The sequence below is a fragment of the Salmo trutta genome, chromosome 6 (genome assembly GCF_901001165.1).
Source record: "Salmo trutta chromosome 6, fSalTru1.1, whole genome shotgun sequence".
In the NCBI taxonomy this organism is placed as follows: domain Eukaryota; kingdom Metazoa; phylum Chordata; class Actinopteri; order Salmoniformes; family Salmonidae; genus Salmo; species Salmo trutta.
The window spans coordinates 27008052-27025551 of NC_042962.1; the positions used below are offsets into that span (position 1 = coordinate 27008052).

The 17500-nt window shown below is 43.6% G+C and overlaps 1 protein-coding gene and 1 long non-coding RNA gene across 4 annotated transcripts in view; one reads left to right on the forward strand and one right to left on the reverse strand.

Moving 5' to 3' along the window:
- LOC115195769 (POU domain, class 6, transcription factor 2) overlaps positions 1–17500 on the reverse strand; it is a 91500-nt gene that overhangs the window by 46441 nt on the left and 27559 nt on the right. The window contains exon 5 of the mRNA XM_029756000.1: positions 1221–1558. Within this exon, the coding sequence (XP_029611860.1) occupies positions 1221–1558 (338 nt within the window). The remainder of the gene's footprint in view (positions 1–1220; positions 1559–17500) is intronic.
- LOC115195770 (uncharacterized) lies at positions 1571–14551 on the forward strand. Of its 3 annotated transcripts, XR_003878742.1 has the most exons (3): positions 1571–2146; positions 12089–12231; positions 14520–14551. It is a non-coding gene; the product is annotated as an uncharacterized LOC115195770 (long non-coding RNA). The 3 variants fall into 3 exon arrangements; XR_003878741.1 differs by lacking the exon at positions 14520–14551 and having other exon boundaries at positions 12089–12740; XR_003878743.1 differs by lacking the exons at positions 1571–2146; positions 14520–14551 and adding an exon at positions 2160–2629 and having other exon boundaries at positions 12089–12740.

Here is a 17500-nt window from a genome sequence, read left to right on the forward strand (position 1 = left end):
GTAGCTCTGCTTTCTAGACCTGAAATTCTTTAAAAAAATGTACAAATATTCAAATATGACATAGGGGGGCTTTGCTTGATTGTAATGCACATCAGAACACGTATGTACTCCAGAAAAGAAGGTTATTTACTGCTAGGTTTTGGCCCTCATGCTGGCTGTGTCTGAGTGGACCAGTACTGTGGGTTCGTCCCAAATAGCACCCTATTGCCTATATACTTGTGACCAGAGCCCTATGGGGGGAATGGATGGAATAGGGTGGCATTTGGGATGCACAGCCTTTGACTGTGCTGGACTGTGGTTATAGTATATGGTTGGTGTCTAGGTCTGGGAGGCAGGTAGCAGCTAGCCAGCTTTTGGAGGCCATTAAATGCGGGCGTCTGTTTTTCCTGCTGAGTCTCACTAGGCCGTGACAGGGCCGGAGAGGGGTGCAAGGGGGAAACAAATGGCCGTACTCATCCTGGCCATAAAGAAGGGTGCAGCGCCACAACCCAATAAAGGCCTGACGCTGATGAATGTGGCCAGGGAGAAGGAGGCGACCCTGGCCGAGCTCCACCAGAAATGAAACCACAGGGATATAAAATAGGTTATTATCGTCACACACTGACAGCCAGACGGACAGAAGGGGGCCGAGATGGATGGACAGACAAACTGACGAAAAAAGGAGGTTGGATGAGGGAAGGGCAGCTAAGATTTAAAAAAAAGGACTGATAAACATTGATGAGAACCTGATGTATCCAAGAGGAGTTCAAAAACGATGCATGGTGGCTCGCGACTCAGTTTAGTGTGCTTTGAACAACCCTCTTGCTGAACGATGACCTTGTCAATTACAGTAGATGCACGTTTTAATGTCCCCACAATGACATCAGAGCTGCCCGACAGGCGTCAAACACTAGCTCTGGAATCATATCAAGTATAAAACAGTACCTAAACAAACAGGGTCTAATGAGTAGTCATCCGCATTGTGTTATGTCAAGATTGGCCTTCGTCTCTCCACAATACACCCCACAACACCATATCATCACAATACCACCACTAGTAAGACTATTTGAACACACATCCACTGGCTGAGGTATTTGTATGAGGGCGTCAAAGACGCAGCAGCAATAGGAAGTAGGCATATGTAAGCTACAGCTCTTGCAACTTGGATAACAGTTATCTAAGTTAAAGATCATTTTGGGACCAACACAGTGGTATACAGTAACGGGGTAGAGTGAGCTCACCTGCAGTGGCATGGGCGATGTGACGGGCGAGGGCAGGCTGCGGGCCGGTGATTGGTTCTGCCTGAGCGGCGGAGACTGCGGCGGTAGGCCCGAGCCGGTCATGGAGGTGGTGGAGGAGGCGGAGCCAGGGGAGGGGACCGAGACGGAGGACGGCTGTAGGCTGGGCGAGGTCATGTGACCCCGCGATGACAGATGGTTGTGGACGTGGCTGTGGGAGTGTTGATGCTGCTGATGGTGTTGCTGTTGTTGGTGATGGTGCTGTTGCTGCTGCTGGTGGTGCTGTTGTATCTGTTGAAGCTGCTGCAGGTGCTGAAGCTGGGAGTTCAGGGATGAGGTAGCTGGTGAAGGAAGAGGGGCAGAACATCAAACTGATATCGTCACTACTGTTTCTTGAACCAATCATTCAGAAATGTTTGTAACACATTCATGTGTAAACATGAAAACCAGCAGTCAGGGTATCATACCGAAACATAATGTTCAGACCTAACAATAGACAGACAATAGATCGAGGTGTGGGGATATCAATGTAAATTGTCCAGTCCCACAACAAAGTCCAGTAACATTGTAACCTCTAGCACGGAGTTCCAGAAGAACCCGACTTCAGTAGTTAGAGGACAAAGCTATCCACATGAACCGATATAATTGGTGTCTCTGGAGAGGAGCTCTTCATTTTCCCTCGGAGGATGTCACAATCTCGCGTTTAATTGCGGGAACATCTCCCTAAGAAGAGTCATTCGTCTTGAACGGCAAGTCTGAAGAAATCCCACCGTGATCCTCATTTCGGGATTTAAACGCTAACGAAACCTGACGCACCTCTCTCACCGTTTCAGTGACACGCAGCCAGAGATGGACGGGCCAGATGGACAGACAGACACGTTCGTGTGTACGTCAACGCGGACGCAGCCACGAGGTTCTTAGAATATGCCGTACGTATACGTATCCAGCTCTTCATATATAATACAGTGCGTGGTGGTGCATTTCACAAATTCTCAACCATTGACTCAGAAAATCATTGGTTCTTATTTTTTTATACAAAACCCTAAGTGACTGTATGAGTGACTGTTTTGACCTAAGGCATACAGCATTTCGCCCTTATAATCAATCAGCGGGCAGTATAAAGAGAGTGACACAAAACCAAGTCATTTCTAATGGCAAAACCAAATATTTGATCAAGACGTCAAATTTCTCCCTGACCTTTACCGGTTCTCTAGAAAAAAGACTGTAGGTTCTGAGACCTTTATTTGACTGTGAAATCGACTTGACTTTTTTCCTTGAGAAGAGGATACTGGCGGTGTGGTGAACGACAGGCACCACGCAAAGATCTGATAGACATTCAGAGGGCTCTTGTTACCGTTGGGCCCCCCAGCCTAATACCTGGTGGTGTTTTTTTGCCAGTTCTGGGACTGCATGTGAGTGTACTAAAGTATCTTGCAAAAGTACTATTACCTACTTTCTGTATGTTAAGAATGCTATTTTAAGCCGTATAACATCAATATAACCTACAGTGACCGGGCTACCGCGACGGAGTCCTCTTTCAGCCTTTGAAACAATGAGAGGTCTCGAGAAATGGAGAGAATAACAATAGATCAATGGCAGAAAAGAGAGTGTTGGCTGGCGTTTGATAACACAACAGAGCATTTGTGAATAGAGGGGTAGACCAGCTTGTATACATACGGAATCAATGCGCTTCAATAATTAAACCAACGGCTGCTTCATAGCGAGATGTATTAATAAAACATGAGGGCAGACATTTCTTTGATTAGTCCGGCCGCTCTGGGTTCTGGGAGAGGCGCATGCGAGCATTTGATCAAGACCTCCCTCTTTTCCTCGGCTCTAAGTAGCAGAAGAAGAATCCCAGTGAAGAAAGCAAGTGCCTATGTCCTAAGTGGCACCCTATTCCTTGCACAGTGCACTCGTTTTGACCGGAGCCCTATCGGGCCCTGCTCAAAAGTAGTGCAGTATAAAGGGAATAGTGTGTCGTTTGGGATGTGGGCCAGTGTCTCTGGGCCAGTAAATAGCGGCAACACTTTCACATTTCTTCTACCTCCTGACACATTGACACCTCTCCCACACCCACCATGAATTATATATCATCTTTGGCTCGCAAAAGCCAAGAGTCCAATTCTCATTTGAAATGTTGGGGCAAGTTGTCCAGCAAGCTATGACAGGACTGGGCACCTCTCTTCCTGCTCGCAAGTGTACCGCAAGGAAATGTGGAGTGCGCCAGTTAAAAAGATGGAAAAGACAGAAAGAACGAAAAGGAGAGCGAGAGAGATAAAAAGAGATTTCTGTCAAAAAATTTATCTAAACCAGGGGAAGATCAAAGAGGAGTCAGAGAATTTCCTCCAGCGTCGACCGTGAGGCCGAGGAGGAAAGAGAGGCAAAACAAAAGAATATGAAAAAGGAAAACAAATACAGAGGGAATATGGAAGAAGCCCCATGTGGCCTTATTATAACGGCTACACCGCAGGTAACTATATTCTTTAACAGCGATGCTTTATAAATTCTGTCATCTTGTTTAGACCGTCAGGCCCACTGACCCTTCTTCCCCCTGTTGCTGGGCACCCGGCTTAAGGAAGAGCATTCTTCTAACAGCGGCTGTCCGATTTCTTTGGCTGACCTCATAATCTCCCACCCCTGTATCCACTAATTGTTCGTGCTACCTCCTCAAGCAGAAAGTGGATGGAGGAGGAGGAGGAGAAATGGAGGTTCGGAGAAGATGGAGACAAGGGCAAAAGGCTGCTGGGATCCTACGGAGCTCATTATATGTTCTTCACTCCCATGGCTGCATGTTCACCAATCCTGGTACTGTGTTCAAGTGGCCCTCTCACTTACAGGCACCATGCTTAGGGGTACAGGATAAAGGAGCCCAATCTGACTGTTGAACCAGCAAGCCTCTGATAATCATGATATTAAGAATAAGCCACAACACAGACAAAATACTGAAAATACATGCCAGCTGAAGAAATTATGTCAAATGTTCATTAGATGTGTATTATTGTAAGTTGTAATCTACTGTATACTGTAGCACTTTTGGACCATAAGAGGTCCCAGTAGGTGGAAGATGAAAATACCTCAAACAGGATACAGTGATTCTACACAGAGGAGTGAGAGTCATATGATCCAGGATCATGTAGGCCAGGGGTGTCAAACCCCTTTGACCCAGGGGGGGGCCGCATTTGTCCTTCAACGAGGTCCGGAGGGCCGCACTGAAAATTGGTTGTACTTCCTCTCCGTCCAAATTTGCTAACCAATACTCCCTATCTAGCTTTCATTTCGGTGATTATTAGCGAGCTGTACACAGTAAAGAAACTGTATGGACCATTATTTCAAATCAAATCAAATGTATTTGTCACCTTCGCCGATGACAACAGGTGTAGACCTTACAGTGAAATGCTTACTTACAAGCCCTTAACCAACAATGCAGTTTTAAGAAAATCCCCCCAAAAAAGTAAGAGATAAGAATAACAAATAATTAAAGAGCAGCAGTAAATAACAATAGCAGGGCTATATACAGGGGGTGTCGAGGTAAGAGGTAATTATGTGCATGTAGGTAGAGTTATTAAAGTGGCTATGCATAGATAATAACAGAAAGTAGCAGCAGCATGTGGTGGGGGGGCAATGCAAATAGTCTGGGTAACCATTTGATTAGCTGTTCAGGAGTCTTATGGCTTGGGGGTATGCCGTTTTGATTTGGTTTCAATCAATACAAAGTATATTGAGTTTGTTTTAAGGTATTTTTTTTAACTCAAACCACCCGTGAGCCGGATCCCATTTGTTTGACACCCCTACTGTAGGCTCGTCTACTTTGTTTCACCGTGGACGGTGCCACTGTAGAAATGAACTGTCATCTTTGACTGCTGCAGCCCTGACTCTGTGAAGTACAAAGCGAGACTGATTGTCAAAGGTCGCAAGGCTAGGTCAAAACCGGCTCGTACGTCAAACAAAATGCTATTTTTGTTTCCTGTGTCGCTCAGGAGAGGATGAGAGAGAGAAGCAGCCACCTCTCTCATTACAACAGACCCCTCTCTGGGCCCTGCCCCATTACTGCAGTTCTCTCTCTGGGCTTGATTTGGCCTCTGTCCTTTTCTCCTCGGTGTTAACAACAGCTCACCCCTGTGTTTGTGTGTGTGTGTGAGTGTGTGTGTGAGCGGGTAATGTGCACTTGTCCATATCTGTCTGTAGGATGCATATGTGTACTAACTATTTTGAAAGTCAGGATACTAAATCATTCCATACATATAAGGAACAATAAAGACAAAAAATATAGATTTATAAAGAAATAACTTTTAAGGAGAAGCAAGTTAACTTACTTTTATAGCACTGCACACTATGTGTGTGTGTGTGTGGGGGGGGTGTGGTTAGGACACATGCATACGAGGTACAATAAAAGATACTGTATAGAATTAATGAAAAAGGCCAAGTATTTGTTATTTACAGCATTGAAAGAAAGTCACCAATGGCAAAAGGTCATGTGATAATTGAAAGGAGAAGCATTCAATGTGTCTACAGCCATGCTCATCACACTCAGCTGCCAGCAAAGGCCAGGTTAAAGCCCACATGAAAGAGACAGTTAAGAAATAAACAGATAAAAGGACATTGACTGGTCTGGTTTCAACCCACAAAAGTTTAGTCCATTGGTTAACGCTTTACTAAATCTCTTTCGTACATTCTATTGTGTGTATCGCACAGACATAACGATGAGGAGTCCAGTCCATTTAATGTTGTGTAAAGAGTTAGTTCTTCAAGTACAAAAATAAGAACATTGTAGGCTACAACATTCAATGCAAAATGGTACAATGTGTGTTCAAATGTTCGGAGGCATAAAACGTCAAGAGGTCAAAAACGAATTTAAAGCGACCACGCTCTATCTTCACCTCTCTCCTCCCAGCATCATTAGCAGACTGCAGTAAAATAGGAGCCAGTCTGGAGTCTGAAGAGTTGCCTTCATGAAGTAAATGAAAATATATGTTCTGACTCATCCAGTATTTTAGGGGGTCGTCTTAACATTGCGGTGGTTCTTGAACAAGCAAAGGGAGAGGAGATAATGAGAGGAAACAACAGGCCTATTATGTCTCTGCCTCACGTCCCACTGTGGGAGTACATGAAGCACTATCTCGAATGGTTGCTCAATGAGCCACACGGATAATTACTCCACTGGAGAGAGATGGACTAGTCGGCGAGGCACTTGGCAATTATGAACATGGACGGAGGAAGGTCATTTTTACCCCGAGGATTAAGAGGAAGCACGCTCAGACTAATAAACTGGATGAAAACATCTTATTTCTTGCAGAAACTTATTTTGCACATGCAGCTGTTTCCATGCAACTTTATCAAGGTGGTAAATTAGGAGGAGCACTGACTCCAGAGAAATAGTAAATGTTATTGGTATTAGCAATATGGCGGCTCAATTTAGCATGCGGCATTAGATTCCAATTCCATGTTTCCCTTCACCCTTTTTTAATAGATATTGAACTAAAACTGAAAATAATTTATTTTGTGTAGTGGAGGATTTCAAATTTCAGCACCAGACATTGTGGTGTTACATCCTATAAACACTGAAACAACAGATAGCGCTCGCACACTGAACTAAAGGTCACACGACACATTTCAATGTCATAGGTTTCCCCAGACATCTGGGAGCACAAATGTGTTTCTCAGTTTTCCATTCGGTAGCTGTGGTATACGAGGCACGTTGAGAGTATGAAAAATTGATTCCTGCTCCTTGGCCATGGTTAGAATAAACACAGGGCAAATAACACCAGATAAAAGATCCAACTGTGTACAAAAATATTACCTGCAGTCACTGTAGACAATATCAATGTTTCAGTGTTGCTTTGGAGGGGTTTAAGACACTACAAAAATGGAAGCAGTAGAGACTTGAGTCGAATGGGCCACGGGGTTTTACAGAGTAAAAACGCACCGCTTGTAGGGATCCACAGATAATGCTTTCACTTTGTGATGCAAGGCAATATGAAGCTCTGTCGTGGAATTCTCACCCCAGGGGAAGGATTTGAAAGTATTGAGTATTGAGTCCTCTCCATGGAGATATTAAAATACAAATAAGTAAAAAGATGCAGTATAATAGCGGACCTACTTTATCTGTGATTCACCGTCGATATTTAATTGCTATAATTGATTTGAATAGCTTTTTTTTTTTTTATATAGCCTGTATCTGTCCACGTGAACGGTCAATATCTTACATCAATACAGTAGTACAGTCAATCAAGATGGCCGAACATCCCAACTGGCTCTTTAACTACAGCTGAGGAGTGACACAGCTGATCAGTTGTCCTCTGAGTTGTTCTCTGTAACACCTAATCGGACATAACACTAGGCATGGCTGCTTAACCCACTCATTCTCTACAGTAGGAAAACTCCCTTATGAACATAGCAGGCTTTTCTTGCTCTTCAAAAGTCCGTCCCGAAGGGAGGCTCAGACAGAGGTGGAGGTGATACAGAACGTGCCACTGAACACAACAGACGTACATCGTCCATCTAACGGTATCTCTGCCTTTTGCCATTCTGTGGTAGATAACAGGGGAGAGTCTGGAGACCCTGTGAAGCCTGGTCGGCCCTGGCAGGCCAGGCCGGGCTATTACAGCCCGTTCACGGTCCCATCATCTGTCGTCAGACCGAGGCGGAGTACGTGAGTAAAAGCCTCATGCAAAATTTATGTTCATGCGGCTGTTTCAGTGGGTGGAAAAATCAATATTGCGGGCCCTGACGCACGGAGATGACTGAGTGCTCTCTGACTGACAGTAAAAGCTGGGAGAGATTGAGGGGCAACATTTACTGCTCCCGAAATGGAGTGTAGTCGAGCTCCTCTAATAGTCTACTCAACTTAAATTAGAATTTCATTGGGGATTATTTTGATAACAGTTGTGATTGTGGGAGGTTTAAAGAAATGATGCCGTTAGAAAAGAGAGAGGAGGGAGGGAGGGAGGGAGGGAGGGAGGGAGGGAGGGAGGGAGGGAGGGAGGGAGAAATAAGAGCACACGGCTTGTTTTCAAGTCCTTCAAAAAAGCATCTTTCCTTCTCAGCTTCCCGGCAGCTACATTATGGGGTTATTAAGCATTGCTTCGTTCGCCTACTCACTCCCCCACTCCCCCAGATATGAAATGATTCTAAAATAATGAAAAGACAATGTGGGGATGAGTAGGACATCATAGGCCCTTTGTTGTACGCTGCCTCGCTTACATAAGCTTTTGAAAGTGTGCCATATTACCCACAGTGCATTTGGAGAGAGGAATGCGAGAATAGGAGAGAGAGAGGAGAGAAAGAATTCAGTGGGATGAAGTAACCCCAAAACAATGGGATTTGCTCTCCATTCTTCTGCCTCCATATTCTGTCTTTAATTATTCCCTTTGGTTGTCTGTGGGAGAGTGTAAGCACTTTCGCACAGCACAACATGCCCACCAGCACAACATTGTCAGCCCCAGTGATGTGGAGACTTCTGAGTGACACAGAGCCTCTTGTGATTAGTGATGCTCTTTAATACAACACAACACAGCAGCGATATGATTGGGGGAGAGGGGAGAGGGGGGGGGGGGAGATTTTCAAAATGCAAAGGCAAAGATGGTGTCAGAAATATATGAGAGCTTTATGATGTAAATCACAAGCACCACTACTTGTGATGCATTTCCTACCACATAAACCGAAATGAAGGCAAATACGCTACAAAATGCAAACATCAGAAATGTATATTTCATTACACATGCAAACAATCCAATATATTTCTTACGCAGCGTTTAACATAACCTCAGCTGTTTCCTAGAGGGATTATTTGTGCCGGTTTAGTAGTTTCCTCCTGAATCGCATATGAGATATTTGAGGGCCCAGAACGATGTATGATGAATGAAGTAGCGCACTACTTATACGCTTATCATGCTCACTGACTAGCAACAGGTTTAGCAAAGGGCAGCAGCAGTAAATGAAATTCACCACCGGGACAATATATCATCAGAAGAAAAAAAATGCATGCACCCGAAACTTACAAGCCTTTGCCAGGTGCTTGATGGGGGAAGAGGAAGGGGTAGTGGAGAGGGGAAGGTGGGGTTTGGGGTGAGGAGCAGGCAGAGGGGAAAGCAGAAGATTTGTTGAATCATTTCTATTTTCTTATGGGCTGATCTGTGTCTTGTAACCATTTCACTGCAGCCGGAAAAAAGAGAGTACCAGGGCTAATTTCACAGTGAGAGCTCACTGAACAAAACCTCCATTGTCGGTGGGAAAAGGTGCTAAATCTACTTTGTCACTCTGAATTACAGCCACATAATTCAGGGACCGGAGAGGAAGGGGGAAGAGAGGAGGCGAGTACAGGAAGGGTGAGCGATGTGTTTGAACAGAGACAGAAACCATTGCTTTTCTCTCTACCCTGAGATGTACTAAGTAATGCTCTCTTATGATCAGAGAGTAATGGATCTCTCCGGTCTAAACATGCCATCCTGCTCAAACACTATATAATCCATCTGTGATGTATCTGTGGTTAATCCAGAGATGGGCCCCCAGGGACCCCCCCAGACCTCCTGGGCTTTTGAGCTCCTCTGACACTGATACAAGCTCCCCTGTCTTATCCCTGATACACTAAACCTATTAATTAAGGCAATTAGGCCCCGGCCAGCAATTAGTAACCACAGATAGCTTTTAGCAGCCTAGCGGACCAGCCTTCTCCCAATGGCCATGGGGTTTGTTTCAACACTATCTGCTGTCACCACAGGCTCTCTGGTTTCACAGACATGGAACTGGCGAGCCGTGGTTAATAATGACCTTAGAGTGATCTGGGCTGGACTGGATCCTTATGACCCCCTGAGCCTTATGCTCTTTACGGAGTCGCACTTTGTTCTGCTAAGTTGTTTCTATTACTTTTCAAACACGCCGGGCTGTTCCCCTTTGAAATCCCTGTGTTATGCCTGTCTGGTCACTGTAGGGAATGGAAAGGTTGAGTGCACAGGCTATTGATTAAAATGAGTAAATGTGGGGTGAGTGTAAGCAGTGTTCATTAGTAGATAAGTCTTTATTGATTTCCTGTTATTATTAAGTTGATGGTAGATTTGTATTGAGAAAGTGTTGGGTCGTATTGATAATCTGATATTTTTGTATCGACAAAATTATGTATTCCAATAACGCTTGAGCTGCTTGTCCATTATGAAAGAAATATCCATTACTTTTGAAAAGTATTCAGTGCTGTAAGAAAGCAAAACTATATATTTCTGAATAAATCTCCGGATTTCTGACGAAAACATACTGAATGTTACCAATTTCAGTAACAATTCTTTTGTAAGTATCCCTAGAGGAAAATTCAGATGGAATAGTTTCTTTTAAGTCCTCATTTGGTAGAAGGAAAAGAAGCCTTTCAGAACGTTTTCCTCCACATTTCTAAAACCTCTAACCCATGAAGATGAATTTTCAAACAACCCAGAGTGGTAAAATACACTACAGTCTCGCTGTAAAGCCTTCGCTTCAGTAAAGGTGTGTGTTTGTAACGACGTTTGGAGTTGAACTGCTTGATAATATAAAAAAATGGGCTGAATGCATACGTTCAACAACAGAGGACAGATCATTCAATAAGTCACCTTACTGAGAAACAGGAAATAAAGGACACAGCTGTGCTACTTTACACAATTCTACATCGGAGGCAGTCTGTGATAACACCATGTTCATTCCAGTTCTGTCCCTTAAAATGACCATTAACATTACAAGTCATGCGGAACACAGATAAATGCAAAATGTCACCCAATTCTGCCAGGCGGGAATTTCCGTTCCACAAGATTACCATCTCTGTCTGCTCTCTACCACAGCACATTGTCTAATATTTCATTTACAATATTTCATAAGGTAATTTTTCCTATCAGTGACCATGTAAATCACAAATCAATTTTCATTTAAAATGCTCGACTACAGATTGTTCCTGAAAGCGTAGGAATCGTGCCTTGGCAATCTCTGGAGGACCTTTTAATGTGTGAGGGGTTGCTAATCCTCTGTTAACCTTCTGGAAGGGAAATAACCAGAGTGAGAGGTAATTCTGTATATGCTAACAACCATCTGTCCGACTGTCTAGGCTCTGAGGTAATTTGCTCGAAATATTGGAAATATGGAAATGTCAAAAATGTTTTAAAAACAAAATCTTTTGATGATAATAATTGTATTACCTAAAGTACAAGTTCAGTATCGAAGAAGTAAAAAACATATATATTTAACACCATCCCATTTTTCATTCCATATTTGACTGAGCATGGGGCGACAGAAGGAGTCAGGCTGGTAATGTAATGTATTGTTATAGTCCAGTTGATCGAATCAGAGCTGGCTACGGTAAAGGGAATGTGTTCCAACTTCGTAATTTAATTTAATACCAGTTGGAAAATCGCAAGTCATTTCAGGCCTCCCTGCACCACCTCTGTCAGAATAGAACATTTTACTCTTCCACACAGACCTCTATTGTCAGCCCAAATAGCTAGGCGACAAACACTGTTACTATCGCGCAAAGCATGTGTAGAAATACACATCACACCCTATACAGTACAGGTACCTCATGTATAGTTCTTGGGTCTATGTTTATGACATGATGTTAGCAGAACGTCTCCCTCAGTGCTCTCTCTGCCGCAGTAAGGGCACATGTCAGGGCTCGCTGTAGTGAAGCAGCCACAGCCATGTCTGATTAGCATTGTTATTACTACACTGACATCAAGAGTGCTCTCTCTCTTTGTCTCTCTCCCCCTCTCTCCCTTTCCCTCTCTCTCTTTCTCTCTCCCCCCTCTCTCTCTCTCTCTCTCTCCCCTTTCTCCCTCTCTCTCGCTCCCCCCTCTCTCTCACCCCTCTCTCTCTCTCTCTCGCTCTCTCACCCTCCCTTTTTCTCTCTCCCTCTCTCTTAGGCTCCACCAGCAACTCGCTGTCCTGCAGCACAGCTGAAAACAAACAACGACATGTGGAGGAGCTGGGATTTAGCAGGTCAATGTTGTGACCAGCAAAGCTGGGAGAGTATGCCAGACAAAGGCCATTTTTAAAGACATAAGCCGTAAGTAAATTGTATACAATGAGAAAGAATAAATAGTATTCCTCATATTACTTGATCCTATGCGTGATGTTGCAATACAACCGCAAATTGAGGACAAACGTTTTGAAATAATGTAACATTGGGAGGTGAAATTGAATTACACCTCTGCTTCAAAAACGAACATGTAGGTTTAAATAGTACGTCTCAAGGGATAGGTGTATGCGTGTGTGTACGAGTGTTCGCCTGCTTGAGTGAAAACAAGGGTGTTTGATTCTAACCTTTTGAACACTGCTCTGGCTCATTCTGATTGGTGAGTTATTTTCTTTCCCTGAACTGTCACACAGGCAGTCGCCCCCCCCCACGTTTCCCAAACAATAAACTTGTGGCAGCTGATATCAATGGCAGAGATGAGAACCCAGGCGTCATATCTGCTGGGATTGCCTGGGCGAACCTGCCTCAGTCTGCTCTTCATCTTCAACAGCACCTCTCACTCTCAATTATTTGGCTGCTGTCACAACAAATCAATCAAATTATCGCTCCAGGACAGTGTATGCAGCTGCTCCTTATGGCGTCGCTAGTTGCATTACCTTTGAAATGTATGAAGTCTGCATTTTATCACTGTTATTTATTTAAATGCCACTCCCTCCCCTGCGAATCACCTTACAACCGCAGCAAAGTTGAATCATTAAAGGAACGACGTGCAATACATACTGGTGGAGGACGCTTCCAATTAAACAGGAGACGGGCTGGGACAGTTTCTATTGCGATGAGATAGGGAGAGGGGTGTTGATCTAGGGGACGTATGAGAGGACTTGGAGGTAATAAAGTCTCACAAGTCTGTCTGATATTATAATAATCCATCCTGATGCACTAGGAATTTGACAAACACTTACAAAGCTGCTATATGTAACTTTTTGGGCGATCCGACCAAATCTACATTGAAATGTGAGTTATAAATATGTCATTCTCATTGAAAGCAAGACTAAGAAGTGGTGGATCTGTTCTAGGTATGCTATTTCTATGCTTCCCTTCTTAAGTTTAGTTTTTGATTCTTTTACTTTTAGTCAGTTTTGTACACCAGCTTCAAACAGCTGAAAATACAATATTTTTGGTTATTGAAAATATATTTCACAGCGGTTCAGATCGTACAATTAAGTGATAATGCCATCGAAGCCGCTGTTTGGAGGATATATTGGCACGGGTGTTGTTCAGCCCTCGACTATGTCTCGGGCCGGCAAACTGTGGCAATATTTCCTCCAAACACTGGCTTCGAGGGCATTATTACTTTTATACAACGGTTTACTAATATATTCAAATAATGATTGACATATTTTCATTAAAAACGTTATTTTGATTCATTTATTCATACTATTTCATCATTCCACAAGATATAGTCCCGAAAAAAGTCTAGGGTTGCTAGAGATGCGACCCAGTCATTTGTTCTTTTTGTTCTGTATCTATGGACGCGACCCAGTCGTTCAGTCTTTTCTTTCTGTATCTATGGACGTGACCCAATCGTTCATTCTAAATGTTCCTGTCATAAGCGTCATTAAGGACAGACCAAGGCGCAGAGGGTATAGTGCTCCTTCTTACTTGTTTATTTAAAGAGAACACGTAAACAAAGAAAAAACAAACGACAGCAAACAGATCCGTAAGGTTCACAGACTATAACGGAAAATAACCACCCACAAAACCCAAAGGAAAACAGGCTGCCTAAGTATGGCTTCCAATCAGAGACAACAAAAGACACCTGCCTCTGATTGGAAACCACACTCGGCCAAACCTGGAAAACGAAACATAGAAAATGAAAACTAGAACCAAAATCCCCTAGAACCAAAAAACCCAAAACACACAAAACAAACACCCCTGCCACGCCCTGACCATACTACAATGACAAAACACCCCTTTACTGGTCAGGACGTGACAGTTCCATTCACATACTGGCTGGCAACCTTCTTATCCCTTGCTTGCTAGCTAGCCAACTACGGCAAATTTACAGTCACGTCAAAAACTGCATCCAGAATAACAGCAAAGTAGCTGCATTTGCATTTGCATTTGTTTAAGATGTTATCTAGAGACATTTATTTAGATACATCCATAACAATGAGCTAATGAGGAGCGATTTTGCCTGGCATAGAAAATGTGCTCACTCGTCAGGACACTGTTCAGAGGAGCTAGCCAAAAACACAGCTAACACAATCACTTCAAACTGAAGCTGGAAAGACTGCAAACTAGCTGCACTTCATTTTGTTTGTTTCACGCCCTGATCTGTTTCACCTGTCTTTGTGCTTGTCTCCACCCCCCTCCAGGTGTCACCCATCTTCCCCATTATCCCCTGTGTATTTATACCTGTGTTCTCTGTTTGTCTGTTGCCAGTTCGTTTTGTTTCGTCAAGCCTACCAGTGTTTTTTATCTCTGTTCCTGTCTCTTGATTGTTCCTGTTTTGACCTTTTCTGCCCACCCTGAGCCTGCCTGCCGTCCTGTACCTTTGCTCCACTACTCTGGATTACCGACCTCTGCCTGACCTGACCCAGAGCCTGCCTGCCGTCCTGTACCTTTAGCCCACTACTCTGGATTACCGACCTCTGCCTGACCTGACCCAGAGCCTGCCTGCCGTCCTGTACCTTTAGCCCACTACTCTGGATTATTGACCCCCTTGACCTGTCATTTGCCTGCCCCTGTTACTGTAATAAACATTGTTACTTCGACACAGTCTGCATTTGGGTCTTACCTGAAACGTGATAGTTTGACTTTTTTCAATTGACCTTTTTTTGTATATATTCATAAAAATGATGCCAGCTGATTAAGGATTTCGACTGGCTGAGAAGCGCTGTCTGTCTGTATCATCCGATTCATTAGTATGGGACAACAGGAGATTCAACATTGAAACAATGTTGCAAATGTCGGAGAGACAGACAGCAACGTTTATACAAATCTCCGCTGTTGAAAACGAAATGTTAGTCTAAAAGAAATTGAGATTATAGTGGAGATCAAGTTTATAAATTGCTTGGCTGGGCTGATGAGACAGTGGATTGTGCAGTCAGATGGAACAGAGTAAATAGGCATTTTAACATCATATATTATTTAAATTGAACCTTTATTTAACTAGGCAAGTCAGTTAAGAACAAATGTTTATTTACAATGATGGCCTACCCTGGTCAAACCCGGACAATGCTGGGCCAATTCTGCACCACCCTATGGGACTCCCAATCACGGCTGTTTGTGATACAGCCTGGATTTGAACCAGGGTGTCTGTAGTGACGCCTCTAACACTGAGATGCAGTTCCTAAGACCGCTGCGCCATTGGGGAGCCCAATTTAGCCGGTGGCAACTTGTGGAATAGACACCGGCTGGAATGTTGTTTTAACCAATCAGCATTCAGGATTAGACCCTCGTTGTATTCTGATTTTCTACATTGCTTGTTTTGTCACATAAACTGAAATTATTATAAGTTTTGCATGGCTCATCTTTACCACCATGACAGTCTGCTGTAATGTTAGTTATTCTTAGGATTCTCACTATTAAAAATGTTATGTGACAGAGCTTTTTATTTGCTGCCAAGTACGCACACATGCAAATGTGCGCACGCGCACACACACATTGTATGACAGTATAGTTCAAACAAAGTGGCATGTTTGAAATGCACCAATGGTGGAATGGGGTAAGGAAAAAGGTATAGACAGGCATTCACTTTAAATCCCATGGTTCCTGGGAGCTGTGGTGCTGTGGTGAGCTAATCTCTTAAAAGAGCGGTGGCGTACCCCCACCTGCATTCAGCTGAGCGGGAGAGATGGAGTCTTGACATGGACTAACTAGCGCACCACTTTGGTGTTGTAATGAGCAGAGTGATTTCCATAATTTGTATCATGTTAACACCCACTCACAACATGACAACGGTACCGATAGTGTTTGAGCGTTTTCATCAAACCACGGAGGAGACGTGTCTTTGATTACTACTGACATGTCTTCTCATTAGGCGGTACCGCTAGGTGAGTGGGATGCACAGCGTTTATCTACCTGGATCCCTGAGTGCCGTTTCAAGTGAGGCGAACAATACTCTCACCTCACCATTGGAACTGGGGTCTCTGATGTCATGTGCGCGGTGCCTGGTGCCTGGGCTGAGAAAGAATAAGGACTGGATACGCTTATTAATAAGAAAGGGGTTTGTTTGGTTGAATTGAGTCTTGAATTAGTGCCGAGTCAGTCATAGAGAAAAGAAGCAGGCGAATGACGTTTCATTTATTTCCCTCCATTGAGCATTACAATTCTGCTTCTTTGATACTTTACAACTTACAATACAAGGAAGGCAATCTTGCATGGCCAATTACTGTAGGCTGTACGTGCAATAAAGCTGCATTGAAAATCCAATAAAATGTTATCACACTCCTAGAAAAAAGGGTTCCAAAAGGGTTCTTCAGCTGTCCCCATATGATAACTTTTTGTTGGTTCCAGGTAGAACCCTTTTTTAGTTTCAGGTCGCACCCTTTTGGGTCCCATGTAGGACCCTCTGTGGAAAGGGTTCTACGTGGAACCGAAAAGGGTTCAACCTCGAACCAAAAGGGTTTTACCTGGAACCAAGACTAGTTCTTCAAAGGGGTTCTCCTATGGGGACAGCCGAAGAACCCTTTCATGGTTCTAGATAGCACCATTTTTTCTAAGAGTGCAGGGTATTTATGTGAGTAATCTATACTTCCAAAAATGCTATATCTAGTTCGCTACTTGTTGTGCAACAGTTTTTCGCTTCATTCACCTATCTAATTATACAATATACAACAGTAATATAGTAATAATAACGTCAAACTATGTTAATTACAGTTAATCAATATGCATCATCACATAATTGGACAAACAGCATAACCCTAAACTAGTTTGCAGGTACAACAGTGTAAACTCCGTTACACAAGATACCTTTCTCCCTTGTTTAGTTTCAATGGGAATTTGTTTGTACAGAATGCTTCCTGGCATAAATCATTCTGACAAATAACAAGTTACACTGGGTGCTGCTGTGTTTACCGTGTCCGCGACAAGATGCTGCTGCTGCTCCGTTTTATTTAAGCAGCAGCTCCAACTTTACTGCACAACCTCATTACAATGACGGTTATTCATCACTCTGTCTCACTCTCACAACTCTCCAGCCTGCACACTCCTCTCTCTCCCGCCCTATCTCCCGCTCTCGCTCGCTCTCTTTCTCTCTCTCGCCCCTCTCTCTCTCTCTCTCGCTCTCTATTCATTTTAAAGAAGGATCTTAGACGAGGCAAAACGCCAGGAGTGTTTAACGAGAGATAAGTGA